Source organism: Camelus ferus, chromosome 14 (assembly GCF_009834535.1).
Source record: "Camelus ferus isolate YT-003-E chromosome 14, BCGSAC_Cfer_1.0, whole genome shotgun sequence".
In the NCBI taxonomy this organism is placed as follows: domain Eukaryota; kingdom Metazoa; phylum Chordata; class Mammalia; order Artiodactyla; family Camelidae; genus Camelus; species Camelus ferus.
The window spans coordinates 15,388,148-15,412,740 of NC_045709.1; the positions used below are offsets into that span (position 1 = coordinate 15,388,148).

The 24,593-nt window shown below is 31.4% G+C and overlaps 1 protein-coding gene across 10 annotated transcripts in view; it reads right to left on the reverse strand.

Annotated features, from left to right (window-relative positions):
* NBEA (neurobeachin) overlaps positions 1-24,593 on the reverse strand; it is a 536,625-nt gene that overhangs the window by 455,249 nt on the left and 56,783 nt on the right. For all 10 annotated transcript variants that reach the window (XM_032496317.1, XM_032496318.1, XM_032496310.1 and 7 more), the window contains exons 2-8: positions 20,949-21,180; positions 17,352-17,452; positions 17,010-17,105; positions 12,072-12,193; positions 10,237-10,363; positions 5,249-5,368; positions 2,583-2,729 (exon numbers count right to left, since the gene is read on the reverse strand). In XM_032496317.1, the coding sequence (XP_032352208.1) occupies positions 2,583-2,729; positions 5,249-5,368; positions 10,237-10,363; positions 12,072-12,193; positions 17,010-17,105; positions 17,352-17,452; positions 20,949-21,180 (945 nt within the window). The remainder of the gene's footprint in view (positions 1-2,582; positions 2,730-5,248; positions 5,369-10,236; positions 10,364-12,071; positions 12,194-17,009; positions 17,106-17,351; positions 17,453-20,948; positions 21,181-24,593) is intronic.

Genomic DNA, 24,593 nt, shown 5'->3' on the forward strand with positions numbered 1-24,593 from the left:
TTATCAGAGAAATGCAAATCAAAACTACAATGAGGTATCACCTCACATCAGTTAGAATGGCCATCATTCAAAAATCCACAAATGACAAATGCCGGAGAGGCTGTGGAAAAAAGGGAACCCTCCCACACTGTTGGTGGGAATGCAGTTAGGTACAGCGACTGTGGAAAACAGTATGGAGATTCCTCAAAAGACTAGGAATAGACTTTCCATATGACCCAGGAATCCCGCTCCTGGGCATATACCCAGAAGGAACCCTACTTCAGAGTAACATCGGCACCCCAATATGCATAGCAGCACTATTTACAATAGCCAAGACATGGAAACAGCCTAAATGTGCATCAACAGATGACGGCATAAAGAAGATGTGGTATATTAATACAATGGAATACTATTCAGCCATAAAAACCAACAACATAATGCCATTTGCAGCAACATGGATGTTCCTGGAGAATGTCATTCTAAGTGAAGTAAGCCAGAAAGAGAAAGAAAAATACCATATGACATTGCTCATATGTGGAATCTAAAAAAACAAACAAACAAACAAAAAACATAAATACAAAACAGAAACAGACTCATAGACATAGAACACAAAGCTTGTGATTGCCAAGGGGGCAGGGGGTGGGAAGGGATAGACTGGGATTTCAAACAGATAAACAAGATTATACTCTACAGCACAGGGAAATATATACAAGATCTTATGGTAGCTCACAGAGAAAAAAATGTGACAATGACTATATATATGTTCATGTATAACTGAAAAATAATCTGATTTTCATTTGCATCTTCTTTACTTTCCTACACTCTCTGAATTTCCAGAAATTAACTTTTGAATGTCAAAATTATTTTGCAGACACCGGTCTGATAGTAATTGCACTCTTTAATATTTAAAAGTTGAGAAAATGCACATGCACCAATGGATACAATCGACCTCCATTAACAAAAGGGGCCCAGTGGCCTATGCCTATAGGCTGGGAACTTTCAAAACTGAGAAAAATAGTTTTTCATGTGATGACTCAAATTTATAGGTATTTTCTTTTAAAAGATCTGACGCTGATAAAGGTACTCTATTGTCCATGTTAGGATGCAAGGGATAGATTCTTTATCACGTGAGTACTTCTGTACAGAACACAGTGACACAGGGTTACTACTCACTTTCACTGGTAGTACAAAAGAACAGGATAAGAAAGCCATATGACAAATAACTAAGTTTGCAAACTGGTTCAGGACAATGTTTGCTCCTTTCTGAATGGGGAAAATATGTAATTGTTTATGTTTAACCTTTTTTCCTTTTTGTTGCCAAAAGCTCCCATCAATTCTGAAATTTCACTATAGCAATCATAGTGTATTTACGGTTTGCATATCTGTATTTTCTTGATTTTCTACCTTTATTTATATTTCATTGGCTTTTCACTTTAATTTCATTGTTAGTGCTTGAAGAAAGCCACTTCAAATATTAATATGGAACAAAGCAAAGAAATATGAAAGGAAGGCAACTTGCGTATTAACCCAAAAATCTGGATTACAGAAACACTCTCAATGCACAGTCAACAAACACGTGGCAGAACTAGGACTCAAACCCAACAAAAGGACCAATGAAAGAAAAACTAGCTATGTCAGCACACATTCATTTCTAGGAAGAGTAAAACAAATAAAATGATATGGACAAAAGATGGTAGCAAGTACCGTTCCATTGACATAAAAATGATAGCACTTTTGTCATTCAGTATTATTATGGTTATTAAAATCACTGGGACCAGAAATATCTTTTAATTAAGAGTAAATTCAGTCACATGTCCAATTATATAGAACAGAAAAATTAAAACAGAAATATTAATGCAAAAATACAAAGGCAAAAGAAGAAATATTTTTAGTGTTTTGTACTCCTAAATTTCCATAACACAAATTTCACACTAATTATTTAAACACTAAGTTTAAAAAAAAAATGAAACACATGTACTTCAGAATTATAAATACTGTAGTTCCAAACAGCTTGGGATATCACAATTCCTGATATGATTTAAACAAAACTCATGTATTTCCCTAGCCAGGTATACTGCCCATTAAAAACTAATTCATCTGTGTAAATGTAATATCTTGCTTAAAAAAAAAGGTCACTCCTGTACCCACTTCCTTGCCATAGCAAAGGACAAACAAAAGCAGGATATAAAACTGAATAATTTCAGCTACATATAATATTTTGTATCATTTTCCCTCTGAATCAATAACTATTCTTTCTGGGTTATCTCTAACATTTCAGTTGTTCATAATATAGTTTATAAATTTCAAAATTTGAGATTTCAAGGATCACATTTAAGTAATAGGGTTTTATAAAATTTATTATTTCAGAACCATGTCAACAAAAGCTACAGCTTCAACATAAGAAAACATTCTAAAGAATAAAAAAAAAGTTCGTGAAGGGAAAATAGTTAAAAAGAGAAAAAGCTGAAACATATTAACTTAGCTCCAAAATAAAGGAATGACTTTTAAACCACAGTAAAGAAAGAAAATCACTATATATTCTATCATATCACATTTCTTATCTAAAACTTTCCATAGAATTTATAATAAAATGGTTTTACTACCTTATATCCAGGTCCTAACTGATGAATTGCAAATATCTGTGCAGGGTTGAGGGCTTCGCTGAACACATACACGGCACCAAGCTGACCACAGAATACCCTATTTGCATCGGCAGTTTCTGAAGATCCGAGAAAGCACTTGTCATAGCTCTATTTTTAAAAAGGTCATAGAAAAATCAAATGTTTTATTTTGTAATGGCAAAATACTTAAGGATACCTGCCTTCATTATCAGGAATACCATAAAGCATAACAATAATATCAGAATAAAGTAACAGTTAAGACTCTATGGAGTATTTAATAAAAGCCAACTAAAGTTTTCATAGGAAAAGTTAATCAGTCAAATGTTACATATTTCAGGGGAAGCAAACAAACAATAATCATTGACTCAGCAATCACTTGACCAGCTTTCTAAATTGTACAGCTAAAAGCAAAAGGGCTTATAACTAATTATTTACAAACGTAAAAGTAATTTTAAAACTGTTATGATTTCAATTGTCCATACAGTTACCTGAATCAAGAGAATGACTATTCTAAATTTTAACTGTAAATACATAGGACTGAATTTTTATATTTTACCTAATTTCTCCACTAGGGATGTATTTCTCTATTTCTCTATTTCACTCTTACATGAGTACGCATTATGCAGACTCAAGTAAACAATAACCACCAAAATTTGCTCACTACAGTGCTCTTCATCTGGGGAGTTCAGCACCTAAGAAGTCACATTTGACGAGACTCTTAAAATCACTTCTTAAATCACACCTAATACTTGGCTCCACCTATCCAGACCAGTGAAAGTAGTCACTGTCCAGTTTCCTTCTCCCATCCTCACATTCTATACCTGAATCATAAGTAATTGTGAATGAGGTACAAAGAAAGAATGTCCTCATAAAATACCTCATCTTTAATTAAAAGTACAGGATCTCACGACTGCATAATGTACATGCACATATGTGTTACTGTCCAGGCCTCTCCATTTCTTGGAATACTATTGCAAATAATTCAAAAATCTAAGTCTTTTCTTCCTTTCGTTTTTTGTTTTTTTTTTTAATATGACTATAGAGTCAGTGACAGTCAACAAAATAATTCTATAATAAAAAAGACTGATCTCTTTGGAGGGCAAATATAAAACAGAATTTCATCTGAATATTCTAATTCTGACAAAATCATTCTCAGAAATATTTACTGACTGTGACCCAACTATGAGTTTCTAGGAAATAACAAGCAAGCTTTTCCTGTAAAGGAATAGATAGTAAGTATTTCAAGCTCTGCAATCCACATCTGGTTTCTGTCACAGATTCTTCTTTGATTTTTGTTTGATTTTGCTTGTTTGAGTCTTTAAAAAAAATTCAAAAATATAAAAACCAAGATTCTTAGTTCCTAGGTCAATCAAAAAGATATCAAGGGTCAGATTTGGCCCATTGGGTACAGTTCGCCAACTCCTGAGCTGGGGAACAAACTATGGACTATGCACACTTGCTATTTAGGAGAATACAAGACAGAAGAAGACCCAATCTCCCACCCTAAGGAGACTGAAAGTCTAGAAAAATGAGAACAATCTTGGGAAGTGAATTTTGTTAAAAAGATGCAAGTTTTTATAAAACCATGCATGCCGGTAGGGTTGTAATAATAACTGGGCTTGGAAGTCCTTTGGGTATTAGAACATATCTCTTACCTTGTCTCTGACAGGCCAGGATGGAGACAAGGAAAGGCCCAAAACAGAGAAATAAGAGCTCTTGAGGTTTTAACCCTAGACATCCTCTGTCTAGAATCCAACTGTGCTACCTCCTCCACAGCTAACATGCCGGCTGAAACTAACATTATCACTTTGTAATTATCACAATAATTTATGTAACTTATTTCCCTGCATCTGTCATTATTTCCCTTCAAAATAATCTCAATACTGTAGCCTGAATGATGTTTTTAAAATATTAGCCAGCATCATGTCACTTGTCTGCCTTAAAACTTTCCAAAGATTTTTATGTTGGGTAAGAAAAAAATTCAGGCCTTATCTCTGCACATAAAGCCCTAAATGATTTGCCCTTCTCCTGTCTGGCTAACCTCATCATTTAACATCATTCTCTCCTTCCTCCCTCTGTTCTACACAAACTGGCTGCTTTGTTATTCAATGAACTTTCCAGTTCTGCCTCAAAGCCTTTGTACTCACTGTTTCCACTGAATGGGAATTTTTCTCCACATGCCTTTCTCCCTCCACTCTTCTCACTAAGACCATCTCTAGACCATCTAGCTTTTCCCTTTCCACATCTACATTCTTTATACATGTTCCCACTTAATTTTTCCCCATGGTATTTATTACCATTTATCTTATAAATGATAGGAACATGTTACACTTGTTTATTCTGTTTAAGGTCTTCCTTAACATCAAAATAAGGCATAAGACATCTTTTAATGCCTGAGATTCTGAAAATAACAGAATACTGCATATATATATGTTTGACCTAATACTTAATAATTTGGCCAAGTAATTTTATTTTTTTGCATCATTAATCACGTCTTTCAGCAATTTAATTATACTAAATTAAGACTTAAAAATTCACTTAATAGAAAAATACTTTTGAAGTAAAACTATTACCTTTCTAACAAACTATTATTCAATTCATGTTATAAACACTCAAATACATGAAAACACAGATAAATAAAAACTTACATCATTTGTGTTAACATGCCAAGCCATATCACCATAGGATACCAGCTGTCCATTAACATAACACCGAATTTCACTGTTCCTCCATCGATTGTAAATGTGGACAATGCTGATCATATACCACTAAAATGAAAAAAAAATTAGAGTATCAATATGTAATGTTTAATTATTACTGTCTAAAAAGTAATCATAATATTTACACTACACTATAAAAAATTGCTTGAAGGAATATTAATGATCATCCACTACCATTTCTTCAAATTCCCTCTCCCATTTCTCATTTTAGAGATGAAAGAAATGACTCATAAAGAATAAATTTGTGATAGAGAGAGAGCAAGGACCCTTTGAACACGAATAATATTTCTTCCATTCTACGAAGATCCAAAAATTGTGAAATTACAATTGCATTTGTGCTTATTCATTTAATAACATTAGCACTGCACCAGGCACTGCAAACACCCAGCTTTGACAGACAGACCATAAGGTCCAGCTCTCCTGGAATTTATGGAGCAGTGGAAGAGCCATACATTAGACAAGTAAACAAATACATAAGTATAAATCCTGGTGATTACTGTGGGGGAAAAAAGAACAGTGTAAACTGAGAAAGAATAACCTAGGATTCTTTGTATTGCATGCTCAGGAGAGAGCTGTCAAAGGAACATTTTAACATTTCTAAGATTTCGGTAATTTAAATCCCACAATTTAGAATTATTAAATCCAGGAATAATTATACATTTTAAGTTAATAATGTATGACTATTAATTAAGAAATAAGGAGTGAGTTTATACTGAGCTCTAATTTTACAGTTACTAGTGTCAACAAAAAGCATTTTAAAGTCTATTTTGATACGAAATGATTTAAGTTCTATAATAATTTGTGGATCCAACCTTTAGTCTCTTCAGAGTTAACAGCCTAATGCAGAGAATATAGAAATATTATTTCTAAACTATAGAAAAATACAAATGACTTATAGATACTTAAACAATTATGCTTTCAGTTGGAGAGGAATTATACTAGTTTTCCAACAAAACATAAAAATATAAAATTCAAACTTTTTGTTCTCCAGATTACTTAAAAGCACTATTCAATTATTTCATACATACTTTGCAAAACATAAAGCCATAATAGTAACTCTCAACCACTAAAACATTATTTATTTCAAGATATCTGAAATACTTTGAACAAAATTCAATTTCATGCATTTTGATTTAGAAAATAAAAATAGCACACTGAATAACTCATAGAAGACAGTAATACAAAATTACACTCTTCCTCAATGACAAAAAAAAGTCAGGTCAAATCTTTTAAAACTCCTAAAACACATGTCTTTTTTTAAAGTTGCTTTATTCTGGATCATCCTTAATTTATTGCAAACTGAGGCTTTTACCTGATCAGAAAGTAACATATATGTTAACTCTGATTAAAAAATCAGAGTCAAAGAAAAAAATCTTTAGTCATTTAACAACTCATGTTTCTAAACATTATAAAATTACCAAGAAGAAGCCATAAAATCTGAGCTTCAAATAAATTTAAGAAAAATCTTACAAATTGCATGTGTAAGAATTAAAATTTATCCATATAACCTTCACTGAGTTTGAAAATTTTTAACCAGAAATATCATCTGGATAACACAGGAAATACAATCTTTATATTTTGTATAAATTATATATATATATCTTTATATTATATATTATAAATGTTATATTTAAAATTTAAATTTCTAAATAGAATAGACATAAATATATGTCTATATAGAGAGAGGGATTTTCTGTTGCCCCAAAACAATTTTAAGATAATAAATAATGTATGAAAACTATGAAGAACTGTCCCTAAAACATATTTGATACCCATAAACAAGATACCATGAACTAAATTCCTATTTATTTTTTATCTACTACTTCTTTATCATGAGATTTTTTTTCCGCTAAATTGATATTTACTCCTGAAAGTCATTTATTCATTCAAAAAATTTACTGCAAGCCTACTTCATGACAAGTATTCCTCAAACTGTAGGCATGTAAAGAAATGTAACATATACACCCACAAGGTTTCATTAGAGAAACAAACATGAAAACAATTATAAAACAACAGATAACATCTGAATTACAGACATGGGAGCAAAAGGAGTAATGACTAACTGTAGGTGGGGGAAAGGAAGGACAATTCGAGAAGGATGGCTAACAAGAGTTCACTAAAAGAGTAAAACAAAGCTCAGACTAAGCTTGAAGGATGAATAGAACTGTTGAATAAACAAGGGGGAAAGAAACATTCCAGGCAGAGGACTCTTATTATGGTACATGGAGCACAGCAGTTTGGCAAAACTTTTCTCAGTGTTCAGGTTTAGTGGGAAAACAGACAAAGACTAGTTCTTAAAGAGATGGACAGGACACCTTTTGTAATCGGCCTTTATTTTTGCATAATACATTATGCAAATACATTATGCATCACTAAAGAATTTTGAACAGGAAAATGAAATGATCATCTCTATAATTTAGGAAAATAACTGGCAGCAGTGAGGAAGTAGGATAGTTACGCAAGTGTGGATGAAGATAAACGGGAAAATTACTGCAAAAGTCCAGGTAAGAAAACCACAGAAGCCTAAACTAAAAAGGCACTGGTAATTTAAAAAAGGGGGGGTGGGGTGGGCAGGAACTAATTAACAGAACTGACTGGAAGTACTAATATAGAAATACAGTACTAATATAGCTATTTTCTAAGTATGTATTAACGAATTATTGTTAAATTGACATTCTTTAACATAAATAATTATTAAACTATCCCTCACATAAGGAAATATTTTATTAGACTCATCTAAAAATAAAAACAGATATTTAACAACTCCATCCAAAATAATATTTTCTTCAGTTTCTGGCACATGGGATCATAAACAAACAAGAAAATAAATGAAAAAGAAAGAAAAAAAGAAAAAGAAATGAAGACATTCCCTCCACCTTCTGTGGGCTCATCAAACCTGTTAGGGCTGTTCCTGTGGATTAATACTCCTGTGGATACGAGGCAAGGTATGCCCTGAAGAAGGTGGACAATCTCACTGTCATATTCCTAAGAAAGACTCTTGAACCTGGAAGTGGAGCGGGGGGACTAGGCCGCAAACGTGGAAATAACAACTATACTTCTGTCCCTCGTTCTTTCAAATGGATGGTTACTCTGACACAAAGATGGAATTCGGTAAACAGGCAGAAACATCTTTCAAGTAAACTCCAGCAGATAATAAGTAAATTATATCTATATATCTACTGTTATAGTTGCATATTTTCTGGTTTTTCTATTCTTTATCTTTTGAGCCGAACTTTTAAAAGTAGGTTTCAACTTGGTCTCTGAATATCCATATTCAAATAGATATTAAGCAAAGGTATATTTCATGGGTCTAAATATTATCAGTAGAGCAACATCCCTCTCCTTGAAGCCAGCATTATTGAAGAAGTAGAATCTAGTGAAACCTTCAGAATCAGGAAACAAGATTCAAGACTACGAGGACTAGCTGAATCTCCTTAAGGAATGTCTCTCTGTATCAACAAATCTGAAGGTTTAAACCTCCATTTAACTTACAAAAAGAGTTAAGTATCTGTAAATCCATAGTCCACAACATACACACACATACACAAATCAAATACTCTAAAGTCTGCACCTCTAGTCTAAAAACTGGTTCTTACCTAAACTAAATAAGGTTAGAGGAAGAAGAGGGAGAAAGAACAAGGAAAGTGGAGAAGGGAGAAAAAAAGAAGGAGAAACCTCAACAGTTACTAAATAATGCACATCCAAATGAATAATAAAGGTTTAAAAGAAATAACTGCCATTAGAAATACTGAAATACTATGCTGTAAGAAAGACTATATGGGGAGCAAAGCAAGGCAAATCAGGGAGAGATTCCATAGAAATTGTATATGAAATGGAACATGACAATGGGGTGGGATTTAAAGATCCAGAGCTGTAAGAGGACAAGTAAATGATTTCATGCCAGAGATCAAACATTTGAAAAGGAAGAGATAAAAAAAAAAAAAAAAGTGAATCATGTCTTACTAGTTCAGTTTTGCCAAAATAAAGATTTCAGTGAAAAGCTAAAAATAAAATACAAATCATGAAGGACTAGGTTAAAATTTTTCATTTATTCTATAGTTAGTAAGACGTAAATAATTGGTTTGAGCAGTGAAATAACATGATCAGGAAAATAAATCAGGTATTCGTGTACAAAATAGTTTGGAAGAGGTGTAGACAGATAATCCAAGATAAAATGAGGGCAACATGAAGAATTTAAGCAGTAAGAATTCTACAAAGGTGACAACTATATATTAGAGATAAAAGTATAGGACTTGAAATTTATCTGTCTGATATAAAGATCCAAAAGGGGCTGAAGAACAAAGCTGACTCAAGTGCCCACTACTAGAAAGATGGCAGCATCTTAATCAAAACAGAAGACTTAAGAATATGAATGGATATGGGATTGGGATAGAAAATTCAGTGTTATACATTCTGTGGTTGAGAGGCCAGAAAGACACCCACAAAAGCAATATCTCATATGGATGTGAGAAAAATAAAGCTCTAGGGATAAGACTAAGAGTGGAAAGCTATCAGGAAACTGAATAAAATTTCTGAAAAAATACAAGGTCCACAAAAGCAAGGATGTTGCCTGCTTAGTTCACTGTCATATCTCCTGTGCCTCCAACAGTTTCTGGCAGTCAGTAAATACGTGCTAAATAAATTAAGTGCTTACTGGAAGAATGCCACAGAACAGATCACAGCAAAAGAGAGAATGAGAGAGTGAGAGAAACAGAAACTGCAAAAGGTTCTGAGCTTTTTACGTCAAAAGTTAGGCATAAAGTAGAAAGAAAATGCAGACAAAGATAAGAGAAAAACATTAGCAGTCATGAGAAACCAATAAAAGAGAGTATTACAGAAGTCATAACAAGTGAGTTTTAAGACAATGGGAATGGTGAATTGTGTCATTCTCAATACATATATTTACTTATACCTACCTTGCGTGGTTGAAAATCATATTTGACACAGTGCTGAAAACCTTTTCCTTTGGACTTCAATGATGTGACTATCAGACAATTGCCAACGAAATGAGCAGAGTAACCAACTCCTTTGCTAGTACGAAAACTGTAAAGAAAACTGAGAATAGTATAATACCCTCTAATATAAAAAACAATATATCTAAAATTATTATTATTATATGATAATATAAAAAAATTATAAAAATAAAACTTATTCCCCTATATAGTAGAAGGGATATTACATGTACCAAATAAAGACTAAAGTATAAAACGTGTCGAACAACTAAAAGAAGGAATTTAAATTGGGAAAACAGAAGACTAGAGAATATTTTAAAATTTCAATTTAAAATATCATAAATACATAAAAACGAACTAATGAGCAACAAAAGCCTACCAAGTAGATTTAATATTCCTTCAATGACCACCTGAAAATTACAAATATGGAAATCATTTATATAGTAAATGTTCTAAAAACAACTTGCTCTCTAATTCTACTTTATCTTTGAAAATAGCTTACAAATTCATAAAAAATAAGAGGCAAGTATGATAAATTATGCAGTCAATTAAGAAAAGGAGTACATTTTCAGTCAAAAAAAGAAAAAAGATATGACTAAGAAATACAGTTATTTTCCTCTAGAAGAGCACTCCTCCTAGCTGTGAATTCAATCACAGTACTAAAACATTGTAAATGCTTCAACAAATGACAATATAATTGAAACAAATGTATGATCTCCCAAAATGACCTTTCTCAAGTTCAACCTCACTTATGTTTAGAAGTTCAAATGTTCATTAAAACTTCCCCTCATTACTATCTATGTATAATCTTTTTTATAAGAGATTTTATAAGCTATTAATAGCTCACATTTTTCTACATTCACATTTCTGAACCAGTCATTGTACAAAAATGTGCTCTCATTAATTCTTATGTGACAGGTACTATTGTTATTCTCATATTACTGCTGAAGATATCAAAGCACAAGATAAACAGTAAGCAGTAAAGGCAGGACTTAAACTCAGGCAGTCTTATTTCAGAGCACTGAAAGTATTAAATGAGATAACGCATGTAAGCAGTTTAATGCCCAGTACATAGTAAGGCAGTAAATGAAAGTTTGAATTCTTATTACTTAGCATTAACAGTAAACTAAAATTACCAAGTTCTGAGTCCTTACAGGTCAACCCATGGTTGACAGACCTATATTCTGTCAGTTATCTACCAAATAATTAATCTTACCTGATTAATTTCTCACTTGGTTATCAATATTAATATCTTTAAAAAGATTTTTTGAGGGGAGGTAATGAGGCTTATTTATGCATTTATTTATTATTATTATTTTTAATAGAGGTACCAGGGCTTGAACCCAGAACCTCACACACGCTAAGCACTGCATTCTTCCACTGAGCTATACCCTCCCCTCCTCAAAATCAGTATTTTTAAAGCATATCTTAACTATGCTCACAGCACTATGTAACTAAAAAGGCAAAGTGAATGAAATATGGTAGGAGTTTGGTTTTTTCCCCCTCCTTGATTAGGGACTAGCATATTCACTAAGAACCCACATTTGATCTGTGCAGACTAGAGACAGGAGGTCTGTAACCCGTGATTCTTAAACTGTAATTGAGAGGGAAAAAAGTGAGGTAAATTGCCTAGAATCAACAACAAAAAATGAGTAAGATAAACTAACTTAACTACATATTTATAGTTTTAACATATATATTTATTTATTCTATTCAATATGTTGCTCTGATACTATGTTACATATTTACAAAATTGAAATACTTAAGACAAAAGTACTAAAATTAAACATATTACTTACCAATAAAGATAAGGTTTATCCTTATCAACATTAATGTTATTTAATGGATCCATACGAAACCAAGTGTTTAGGGTGAAGCCATTCTGATAAGGCCACTTTGCAATAGGAGGCAACGCAATTGCCTAAAAGGCAATGAAAAAAGACACAAAAGTATCAGTTACACAAAATGTGATGGTAACTAAGGTCAAATATGGTTCTTATAGATTAAAAACAGTGACTGTATAAATATCAGAGAATCATGGACAAATATAAAAATAGAAATTATTGTCTTATTAATTTATTAATATTATTTGTTGACTATTGAAGCATTAAATTTTCAAATATTCAATAAATCAAGTTTCATCTCGAAGATACGTAGTAGAGTTCAGACTATACTCCAAGAAGTCCTCCTCCAATTTCACTAATATATAGTCCCTTACACATATGTTTAAGAATTTTCAGCTTTCTATGGTTTATGTTAGGTTTTCAGTAATATTTCACTTGATTAAAGAAGCTAAACTTTCAAATCCAAAAATAATTGTCGTAGAGGTATTAATCAAATCAAAATTGAAGAAATATAAGTATTAGGAAATAATGCTCCTAATAATAATGTTGGTATCCACAACCGGGTGTCCCTCATTGTGTGAGTCCACAAGACTCTGGAATCTGTATCTGTCAATGTTTCCTGGTCTAGTTGATTCCAAAATTTATGTTCTTATCTGCTATACCTTGCAAGAAAAAAAGATTCTGATGTTCAGATAGGGAGCTTTCAGTTAACTATTTCAGTGAATGAAACAGTGTACTATTTCTTAAATGAAGCAGATTCATGAAATAGGTCATAATCACAAAAAGCAAATTTAAATAGTATATCCATTGAGGCCACACAGCATGTAAAATGCCATCTTACATTTGTCATTTACCTTTACATGAATCATGTAGAATTCACTTAGCTCTCTGAAGGAGTAAATGTTACCAAATGGCTCATTTGGAGGCAGCATAGCGCATAGAAAGGCATCTCCACAATACAAAATACAATTCAGAAGGCCTAGTATATATGCTTATTTTGGAAAGAAAGCAAGTGGTATCACAATTTTAATCATCCAAAGGCACTGCTATGAGCAATGGTCCAACCAGTAGGCACCGTCTTGTTACCAGGGTGCCACTGGTTCATGGTCATCCAGAAGCAGATTATCAAAAACATTGTAATTATAAGGATTTTAAAATCAGCTCCCATCTGAATTTTTCAGGAGTTCACTAGCAGAAGTAAGATGCCTGAAACTAAGCCAATCTGTTGTTAAATAAAACGTGGATTTAAGGTCAGGCAAATTTTGGTTTGGGTTGTGTCTCTACTTTATGACTGAACAATGTTACATTGCAGAGGCTTAGTTTCCTCAACTGATGTAACAACAGTAATATCATTTACTTTATATTAGCTTGTATGACTCAAATGAAATAATGATTATAAAAGTTCTAATTCCTTCCCTGCCTTCTCCTCTACATAGCATATATTTTTGATCTAAACTACCCGTCATGAAGATGAATGATGCAGGGAAAACCAAGAAAAGGAGAATAGGTAAGTCCATCAATATCCCATGAGCAAAAACAATTCAAACATTCACTACTAAAAATATATAAATAAAATTGTGTGTGTGTGTGTGTGTGTGTAAGTAAAATGCATTACACGTTGATAGAAAATATTCACAGATAAAAATATCAGGCAACTGATGGCCAAATGGCTAAAAACAGGATGAACTGCAACCTTAACTGAGGCAACTCAGGCAATTTATTAAAACAGAGTTACACTTTCTGTTTTAGCTAATTTTTGTTAATTCTATGTGTAAAACAGCAACTTGCTTACATTTCAGTCAAAACACTTTGCTCCTTTCCTATACCTTAGACTGAAGTCTACCAGGTTATCAGATCAACAGCAGTTCTGTAAAATGTATTAGAAATGTATATATGTATGTAAATAGAACTATTACATCTAAGAGAACTCCTACCTCTTAGGGACAGAGACAGTATTTTCTCTGCTAAGTACTATAAAGAATATTTTATATATGTTCTATTCTAACAATCTGATACATAAAATTATTAGCTTCCATCCTGAAAGTGGTTTTTTTAAACTTTCCTATTTTTTTCATGATTGGTGGAAATTGTAACGTAAAATAAATTAATAACAAAATTTTAATAAAAAAACACAAAATTAGAGAAATGGTTGATGAAATGGAAGATTGCAAGGACATTTAAGTACTTATTATGACCAAAGAGCAATAAATACATGATTTTTTTGCAACTTTATAGTGCTTAAATAGGATATTATTTCATTATAGTCTCACAATTACCTGAAAGTAAGCCAAGAAACTTTAAGGGACTAGCCTTCCACAGCAATGAACTACAGAATTCAGAAATGAAAACAATTCATCTAGCCAAAAATTCTACATACTCTCTACAATGCTACTATGTAGATTAAAATGATGAAATAAAGCAGGTTAAGAAAGCTAGTACTTTGAAAAGAACAACAAAACGGATAAACTTCCAGCTAGACCTACTGGGAAAAAGAAATCTAGTAACAAGTATGAAAGAGGAAACATCACTACATATCCTACAGACATTAAACAGTTAATAAGAAGATATGGTGAATCAATCAACATATAAGTTTATGCCAACATATTCAACAACTTAGATTAACTGGACAAATTACTTGAAAGATACAAACTACCAAAGCTTCCTCAGAACAAATGTTCCCTATGTTTACTATAGAAATTAAGTTCACAGTTTAAACCTACCCACAAACAAAACTCCAGACCCAAATGGCTTCAATTGGGAATTCTAGTATACATTCAAGAATAAGTATTATCAATTCTATACAAACTCTTCAACAGAGAGAAATGAATACTTACCAACTCATCTTATGATGAATTTTTATAACATCAAAACCAGAGAAAGATATTACAGGAAAAGAAAAATACATTCCCAAATCACTCATAAATACTACAAAATTTCTTAGCTATATGTTATCAAATCAAATCCATGCTACATGAAAAGGTTAATACACTGTGATCGAGTAGTTTTTATCCAGGAATGCAAAGGTGATTTAACACTGAAATATCAATCATTGTAATTCACCACATTAACAAAGATTAAGAAGAAAAATCACATGATCATTTCAATAAAATCAAAAAAGCAGCTGACAAAATTAACACTGATATTAACATAGTGATGATTTTAAAAACTCCCAGCAAATAAGAATATAAAGGAATTTCCTCAACCTGATAAAGGACATGTCTTAAAACCTAATGCTAACAGCATACTTAATGGTGAAATACTTAATGCTTTCCCTGAGACTGAGAATAAGTCAAAATAGTGTCATTCAACTAAAGGTCCTAGCCAGTGCAAAAAGGTATAAAATGAAATAAAAAAGCACCTACTAAAAAGTGCTAGGACTAATAAGTGAGTTAGCAAGGTCAGGATACAAAGTCAATATACAAAAAAATTGCATTTCTATATACAAGCATAAAACGATATGGAATATTTATAAATAAATTTAATAAAAACGTTTAAGACTTTAATGCTGAAATTTACAAAATACTGAAAAATCAATGAATACTAAATAAAGGAAGATACATTGTGTTCTGTGAATTGGCATATTCAGAAATAGATCCACACAAACATGGTCAGATAGTTTTCAAAGAAAGGTGCTAACATAATCCAGTGTGAACAGACTATGTCGTCATCAAATGGTTATGAAACAGTTCAATATCCATATGTAAAACAAACAAAACTTAACCTCCAACTTTCCCTCACACCGTATTTTAAAAACTCACACAAAAGGGATCACAGACCTAAACGTAAGAGCTAAAACAACACAACTTCTGGTAGAATGCATAAGAAAAATAAAAATGTTGTGATCTTGGTTGATCCTGATTTCTTAGATTACAAAAGCATATTACATACAAGAAAGAAAATTTTAAACAGACTTCATCAAAATTAAAATCTTTTGTACTTCAAGAAATATTGTTAAGAAAATAAAAAGACAAGCTTCAAATTGGAAGAAAATGTTTGACAAATTAATTTATATCCCAAATATATAATGAACTCTTAAGATACTGAGAAACACAAAGTTTTAACAGATCTAAACACAAACATCACAAAAGAAGATGCAATAATGGCCAATAAACACAAGAAAAAATGCTCAACATCAGTCATAAGCGTGACACAAAGTTAAAACTCCAATGACATAACCATTTATATGCCTCAAATTAAAGAGACACAATGTTCAGGATGCAGAACAACTGAGATTCTCATATGTTGCTGATGGGAATGCAAAATTTTCCACTAGGGGAAACAACTTATCTGTTTCTCATGAAATTAAACACTTAACATAAAACCTAGCAATCTCACTCTTTTGTATTTACTCAAGAGATAAGAAAACATTCCTGCAGATCTATGTTCAAATGTTCATAGAGGTTTTAATTTGCAATAGCCAAAAACTGAAAACCCAAAAGTCTATCAACTAGTGAATGGGTAAACTGTAGTATATCCAAAAATGTAATACTACTCAGAACAAGAAGGAACAGAATGCACTACTGAAAAGCTACAGCATGGATAATCTCATAAGCATTATGGTAATTAAAAGAGGCCTGACAGAAAAGATAACATTCTATATGATTATATTTATATGAAACTCCAGAAAAGGTAAAATTATACAAACACAAAATAAATCAAAGGTTGCAAGGGATGGGCTAGGGAGAGGGAACTTGCTTCAAAAAGACACAAGGGAATTTTGGTGAGTGATGGAATTGTTCTAAATCATGACTGTTGGTGGTAGTTGCAGAACTATTCAAAACTCACCAAACAATATTTTTTAAATTGGTGAATTTTACTGTATATAAGTTATATCTTCATAGAGTTGACTTAAAAATAAATAAATAAAAATAAACACATGAATTTAAAACTTACTGCAGCACTACAACCGGGGAAGTTGAAAAAAGTATCAGGACCATGTCTTTGTGGCATCTGATTAAGAACTGATAATAATTTTACTGCATGTCTTGGCTGAGGAAACAAGAAAAAGAAATATCACTGTACAAATTTAGGGAAAAAAAAATACCTAATTCATCAGGTTAACCACTGGACTGTTTACTAACTAGAGAGAAAATTAATTCTAAATCATTTACTAAACTGTTTAAGAGGAACAATTTCCATTATAAATTCAAGTTTATAGCTCTCTAGAGATGAACTGTTGAACATTAAATATTAATGCACAGATATTAAATACTTTTCCCTCTGACCACAGCTTACCCAGATTCCACTTTCTCCTCGAAGCATGCTGAACAAAAGCTTCAACTCCTTGACAGTGATGCTGTAGCTGGCAAGAACCCCCAACATATCAACTAGAAGATCTTCAAAGGAAAATAAAGTTATTCTGAACTCTAGTCATGAGCTGCCATCTGTCAAGGTAATATACTTTCGAAAGAACAAAAGTTATCTTGTTATTTCTACATATATATGGATATCTAACATAGCTAGATGTCCTCATGAATAGCCATTCTAACTAACAGTTTTTAAATCATCAAACAACAAAAAAGTAATATTTTAATTATAGGATTTTCCTACCAGAATTACCAGTTGAATTAAGTTCTCAGAAGAATTATATAAAACAGATTTCATAAATTCACAGAACACACACCCACCCACACACACACACACACATCTGCTATACACAGGGAAAGGCAGGCAAAAATATAGAAAAGTACAATAATTTAACCTTGTAACAATTTAACGAAATGTAAATTTGACGTTTTCAACTGTAAGAGTGATGGCTGACCTCATTTTCTTTTAGAATTATCTACTCTTAATAAAACATATTCCTGAAATATTCGTTGGCCATTAACAACAATTGTGAACACTTACTCCTTGCCTGGCTTTATTCCAAGTGGTTTACATGCATTAACGTCACAACCTCATAACAAGCCTGAGTTAAGTATTATTAATATCCCCTTCTAAAAATGAGTAAAGTGAGGCACAGATAACTTAACTGTATTGCCCAAGAACACATTCTAGTAAGTGGTAGAGTCAAAATTCAAGCCCAGGCAGTATGGCTCCAGAAGCTTCACCCTTACCCATTACTCTGTAAATGGAAGTACCATTTCAACACATGACTAGTGATATCCATTATGATAATGAGTTTATGTGCATATAAGAGACACGTCAGCTCACCGAACAATAAGAAAAATCATACATTTAATCTCTTATTTCTGATTACTCTCTCATCTGTGGACATTGTGAGTAATAGTACCTCTATCAATTATTCTTTGTAAGAAATTACACATCTAAATATATACTTCATTTTCTCAATTTCTAAAGCACTTCCTAAGAATTAAAGATACTGTACAAGTTATTACAATAAATACACATATACATTCTAAATAATTTATCATCAATTAATAAAAAGATTAGGTTAGGATAAGTTGAAATAATTGGTTATTGATATATATTACACAATATCAGATTAAAGGCTGGAATTTAAGACTTTAAAAATATTTATTATATATGTATTTTAAAATAGAAATTTAATATGGTTATTTTCATCAATAAATAGTTGACAGACTTTTACCTAACACCATTAGAAGTAAGTAACCTCTATGATAAAACTGTAACTGTGGAAATGTCATTTTAAAGAAAGATCTTTAAAGGAAAGGTCATTCACCATTCAAGTACCAAATATGTTCATAGTTATTACAGATTAGTCAGAAGATCTGCATCTAAGAATTCTAGATAAAAACCAAGCCCCTTAAAACTCTTAAGTTAATATAAAGCATTTTAAAGTAATTAGCTGCAATGGCAACCTTCAAAGAATATTTCTTAAAGGTTTGCCTATAAGGACTATTTTAAAAGAACTTCTATTTCTAAATCTTTACCTCATTTCTGATATGACACAAAAGTGATCTATTATATTTGTATTTAATTACATAATTATTAAAATTTCTTATTTATTATACAGATAACATAACCAACTATCTCAGTTTTTAATTTTATAACAGATCTTCTTTATCTGTTATAACAGATCTTTTCTGTACAAGATTTTTAAAGGAGGAAAAATACTAAGCCTATGAAATTCTTTTATCAGGTTACTATAGATGTTCAACCACCTTCAAGTGAAACCTTCACATTATTAAATAAAAAGAACCTCTTTGAACTTAGCATGCTACAAAACACTCAAGAGTGAAAACTTAGTAGTGTTTTGGTGGTTACTGATGGTTCATTAGTATATTATCTAAATTTTAATTTCTCTACTGAAAAGTAAGGTAGAGGTATTTTTCTAAAACTTAATGCTTAAAATAACAAAGTGAAAATTTTGTGTTATCCATTTTATCACTAATGAGAATAAAGGGAAAAGGAATTAAGAAGCTTTATATAATAAAAAACACGAAGATATAAGCTTCTGTGCTATTATCATGCTTACTATCACCTCAATCTTAGTGCTTATGAATTATGTACCAATAAACTAGTATGTACATGTACATAATTGTGGCTCATTTTCTAAAGTACACTCTATAAAGTAGACATTTTATTTACAAAAAAGAAAACTAAAGAGAAAAAATCAAGGGCTTAAACCCAGATATGAAGATTCAAAGATCACATGTTCTATACAATATGTGTACATGTAAGTTTATACAAATAAATTCCTGTTAACACTAAAATTTACAGAAATGGTACCAGACCTTCATTAAAAAGATGTTTTACATTTGAAACTCTTTTTCATCAAGTTAACCATTAGTAACCAATATAGAGAATGCTAAATCATTCTAAATAGAGATATATGTCACCTTGAAAGCCATTAGAAATGATTTTAATATATTCTATAAGAAAAACAAAAATTCTGAAATATTGTTTACGTTAAAAAGCATTCATCTTTATTCTTCATTCCATTCTTTCCTGTTTAATGTTTTGCTCTACCAGTATTATAACTAATTATGCAAAAATCAAATATTATAGAGGATGCTCTAGTATTTCAACTACTTTTAAGATCATAAGATGATACTGTGAGGAGTCTTATTAGTACTTTTAGAATTGTGAAAAACTCTTTCATGTCAGAAGAAACTTATGCTGAAAATCCATGGCTTAAGAGAATCAACATTTCAAACTCTAAACTTATTTTTGGGAATATTTTTGGAAACTGTTGTTCCAGGAGCACCTTTCAAAAACTTTCTACTAATGTTCATCTAACTACAGAGGAAAATGGACTTGCAGGTGGGTAAAGGACTGACGGTGAAGAATTACAGATGTCAAAATTATTATTTGAAATAACACAGAACAAGCACAAAATTACTATTTTTAGCTTGAAATTTCATGCAAATTTTATGTTCTAATCCACAACTATCTGTGTTTATCGTAATACAAAAGTTCCTCCAAAAAATATCAAAGTAAAATGGACACTTCCAAAAATTACAGCATGCTTGTCCTAAAAGGCTTTTAGCATATCCTGTCATATTTCCATATATGCTGGATTGAAGAACATGGAGCTCAGATATTTTTAATAAAGTGATAATTTTATAGAAATGTGACATGTAGTGTGATATTTTACTTGTGTGAAGGTTTAATTAAATTCTACAAAGAAAAGTACTATTCATTTTTCCAATAGATTTCATAGCACTTATTCCACATTACTGAGATTTTTCTAAAATCTGGAAAAGCAAAATAGTAATTATGTTTGTCTAATACAGAAGTCATCTTCCATTCTTCAGGTTTTCTCTTAATATAAAAGGCAAATTTTCCAGACATTTGTACTTATTTTAAAATAAGAATTTATAAAATTCTGTTTATAGAATATAAACAGAATTGTGTGAATCTTTATAAACATTTAAAGTATACGTTTCCTGTCAGATAATCCCATACCTGCTATCATGTCATCTACAGCACTCATTTTCAGCAACACTTGCTCAATTAGCCCAACTTCTGTGCTAGTCTGTAAATTCCGAACACTTTTTCGTAGGATGGCTGTAAACATGCTCCATATTTCTGCTTGACATGTGACATCACAGTGTTCCAAAAGCTCTGTCATGCATGTTATACTCTCAGCATCCTGGATAATAAAGTTCATCTCCAAGTCAAATTCTCCACCAACCAGCTGAAAATAAACAGAAAAAAATCACTAATGATAATGTGGGAAGTTGTATCTAACAACAAGACAATATAATACCAAACATTTAACTAGCAAGAAAGTATAGCTACTCTAAAAAATTTCAAGTCTTCCAGTCTAAAACTAATTTTGATAAAAATTTCACTACAGATAAGTGAAAGATGCTGTAAAAATTAAAACTCACATAGAGAAATTTAATTTTTTTTTGCAAATGGGAAAAGACAATTTCAAATCTAGAAAAGCCAAACAGAGCAAATGACTATGAAGTGGGATTCAGGACAAATTCCCTTAAAAAACAGTTTGGTTCTTAAAAGTGATAAATACTAGAAGATGCAGCGTTCACTAAGGGTAAATTTTAAGACATAAAAATTCATTTTCTTTTATATTACTAGGCTGACAAATAAAACACATGTAACAGAAAAAGAAAAGCTGGGTCTCGTCTGCACTTATAGAATTGAAGAAATATGAAATTGACATTAGCAAACTTATACTAAATGTTGAAATTATAGAATTAATGCTAAAAATGTTTAAAAGAGAAACATCTAATATCTTGTAATACTTTTTTAAAAAAGACATGTGAATTGGGAAAGTGAGTTGATTTAATGGCAACATATTTGACTTGTAGCATTACACCAAGAGTCAAAAGTATTACTGTCCCTCTTATTCGCTACTGATCAAACCACACATGAATTATTTTATTCAGTTATAAGTACCATTCTTAAGAAAGAACAATGAAAATTGGATCTTTATTGGTCTAGAGAAAATGTGGAAAATTCAAGCAGAAAATAATAGCCATACACAAACTTCCTGACAAATTTGAAGTCATTTATTTATTCATCAAAATTTTTACTTATTAAGACTAGAAATTGCTGCACTAAGAACTAAAAATGTATCTGTGGACAAGAAAAAAAAATGTACTAACAGAGCTAAATTCTAGAAATAAAGATGCTTATATGCATTTATGTATATTCCACCTTATTCCAAAAAAGGTTGAAGGTGGCTTACAAGTTACATAAAGTATAAAAAAGGACATAGTGAGTAGTTGAAAAAGAGGAAGCAAAGGAAAATAAGATTAGGGACAGACAGGGACTAGTTATTAGATTCTAGAGGTAGAATTAATTTTCCATCAGTGGAAGGTGTTCATTAATATGACGGATGACCATGTGGTATAAATGTGATATAAACAGGATAAACAATGGTAATAATAATACCACCACCTCACCTCACATGCCATTAAATACTATTCTAAGTGCTTTACATGTACTGAATAATTTAATTCTCACAACAACTAATGACAAAGAAGCTATTATTCCCTTCATTTTACAGGTAAGGAATCATAGGCACAGAGAGTTTAAGTAACTTGCAAAAAGGTCACCAAACTAGTAGGTAGAGGACCCAGGATCAAAACCCAGCAGAAGTCTGTCTTCACACAAGTCTATACAAGCAATGAAATCTCACTTAAGAATATTTTTAAAGTCTTCTAAAATTTAAGAATTTAAAAACAAAATATCCTCAAATTTTAAAATATTATACTCTGTACATATTTTTCTTTATAATAGCTCCAAAATTCAACTTTACAAGAAACTAGCCCTTCATGCTCACTTCCAACCTTTTACTGATCTAGATATTCTCTAGGTAAAGGTTGGTTTTACTTCTAAGTGCGAGACAACTTCAACTCCTATTATTTCTAGTTTATTAACAAAATAACCATGAGAGTGGTTAAGAGATTGGCTCTGAGTTCAAACTTCCTGATTCCGATTTTAGCGACACCACTCACTTGCTATGTGACTTTTAATGATGCTACTTCTCTAAGGCTCAGTTATTTGATCTATAATAGGTAATAAAAGTTCCTATCTAATAGGGTTGCTGTGAGGATTAAATAAAGTAATCAGATTATAAGCACTTAGTTACAAAGTCAGGCATATAGTTAGCATTCAGTTAACATTAGATGTTACCCGTTCTCTTACCCCAACTTTGAGCTAAAAAACGTAGTCAACTAATCACATTCATCTAAAGTATCATGAAACAGCCATCTATGCCTAATTTCCAGCAAATGGTAAATTATTGTAGATCATGTAACTCTCTTAGATATTACTTGTAGACCTATCAAAACCAACTCAAACATCATTTTCACCATGCCATCATCTCACCAAAGAACTACTTACTTATTCATATTTATATGTCCAATTGACGTGAATTGCTACTATTAAATACATAGACCCATGATTAGTAACTCAGAAGAGGTTCTCTAGAAGTCAACTATACAGAGAAATAAATAGGTTTGAAAAACAATGATGTGGACACTTACTGACTGACCTAAAAGAATTAGATACCAAAGTTTAAGTCTATGAGCCTCTGAATAAATTAATGTAAGAATTCATATACACTAAAATGAGATAACACCGAAGAATTGCTTAGAATAATCTCCTTAATGAGTTATAAACGCTTTAGTAGAATCTGGTATACCCAAAAACCATTATCAAATGTGTAAATAACAGAGATGGACTCAGTGGTAACAAAAAATATTCTGCTTTTAAAGGAATTAACAATTAAAATGTGTAATTCTAACAATCAGCCTATTATGTGAAGCCTAAGGTTCCAACTTTCACAGTTAAAAAAACAATGCCCCTTTCTGTACATCATTTAACTACAAAAGAGTAAGTTATGGCTCCCTGATTTCACTGCCAGAAGCTATAAAAATATTTATTTTCAATGTTCTAGAGTAGATCTATGGTTTCAAATGGTCTTTTTTACTTTTATTATAATTTTTAATACATTAGTGCTAAAGAGGCTAACTGCTTATAAGACTATCATTCCAATATTAGGGAAATATTTATTCCTCATTTGTAATGAACAGTTCAATATTTATCAAGCATATAAATATTGCATATATTTAAAGCATATAGGAAAAGGTACAAACAACCGGTCTTTTATTATTTAAATAATTCTCTAACAACTCTATGAGGAAAAAGCTTAATTATCTTCATAGAAAGAAACAAGATAAATGAGGTTAAGCAACATAACTAAAGTCACACAGAAGTAAATGGCAGATCCAGGATTCTAGTCTAGACTAGAAAATGCACCTAAACAACTTGCTATGAAGGTTGACGGTGTAAACTCAAAAAATAGAGATGTAATTGTGTCACAGTAGCTCTATGAAGAAATTAGTGTTTTACGAACAATATGTGGGTAAAATGAGTAAAGACAAAAACGATTTCTGTGGGTAAGAAAGAAAACATCCAGATGTACTAATAAGTCACAATAAAGAAAAAACGACCAATTTATTTAAAGTTATTTAAAGACATTATTTCAGCAGGAAAATCTAAGACTTTGAATGCTCAAGTACAGGAAAATTAGCAATAAACACAAAAAAAGAAAATTCATAGGGAAAACATTTTAAA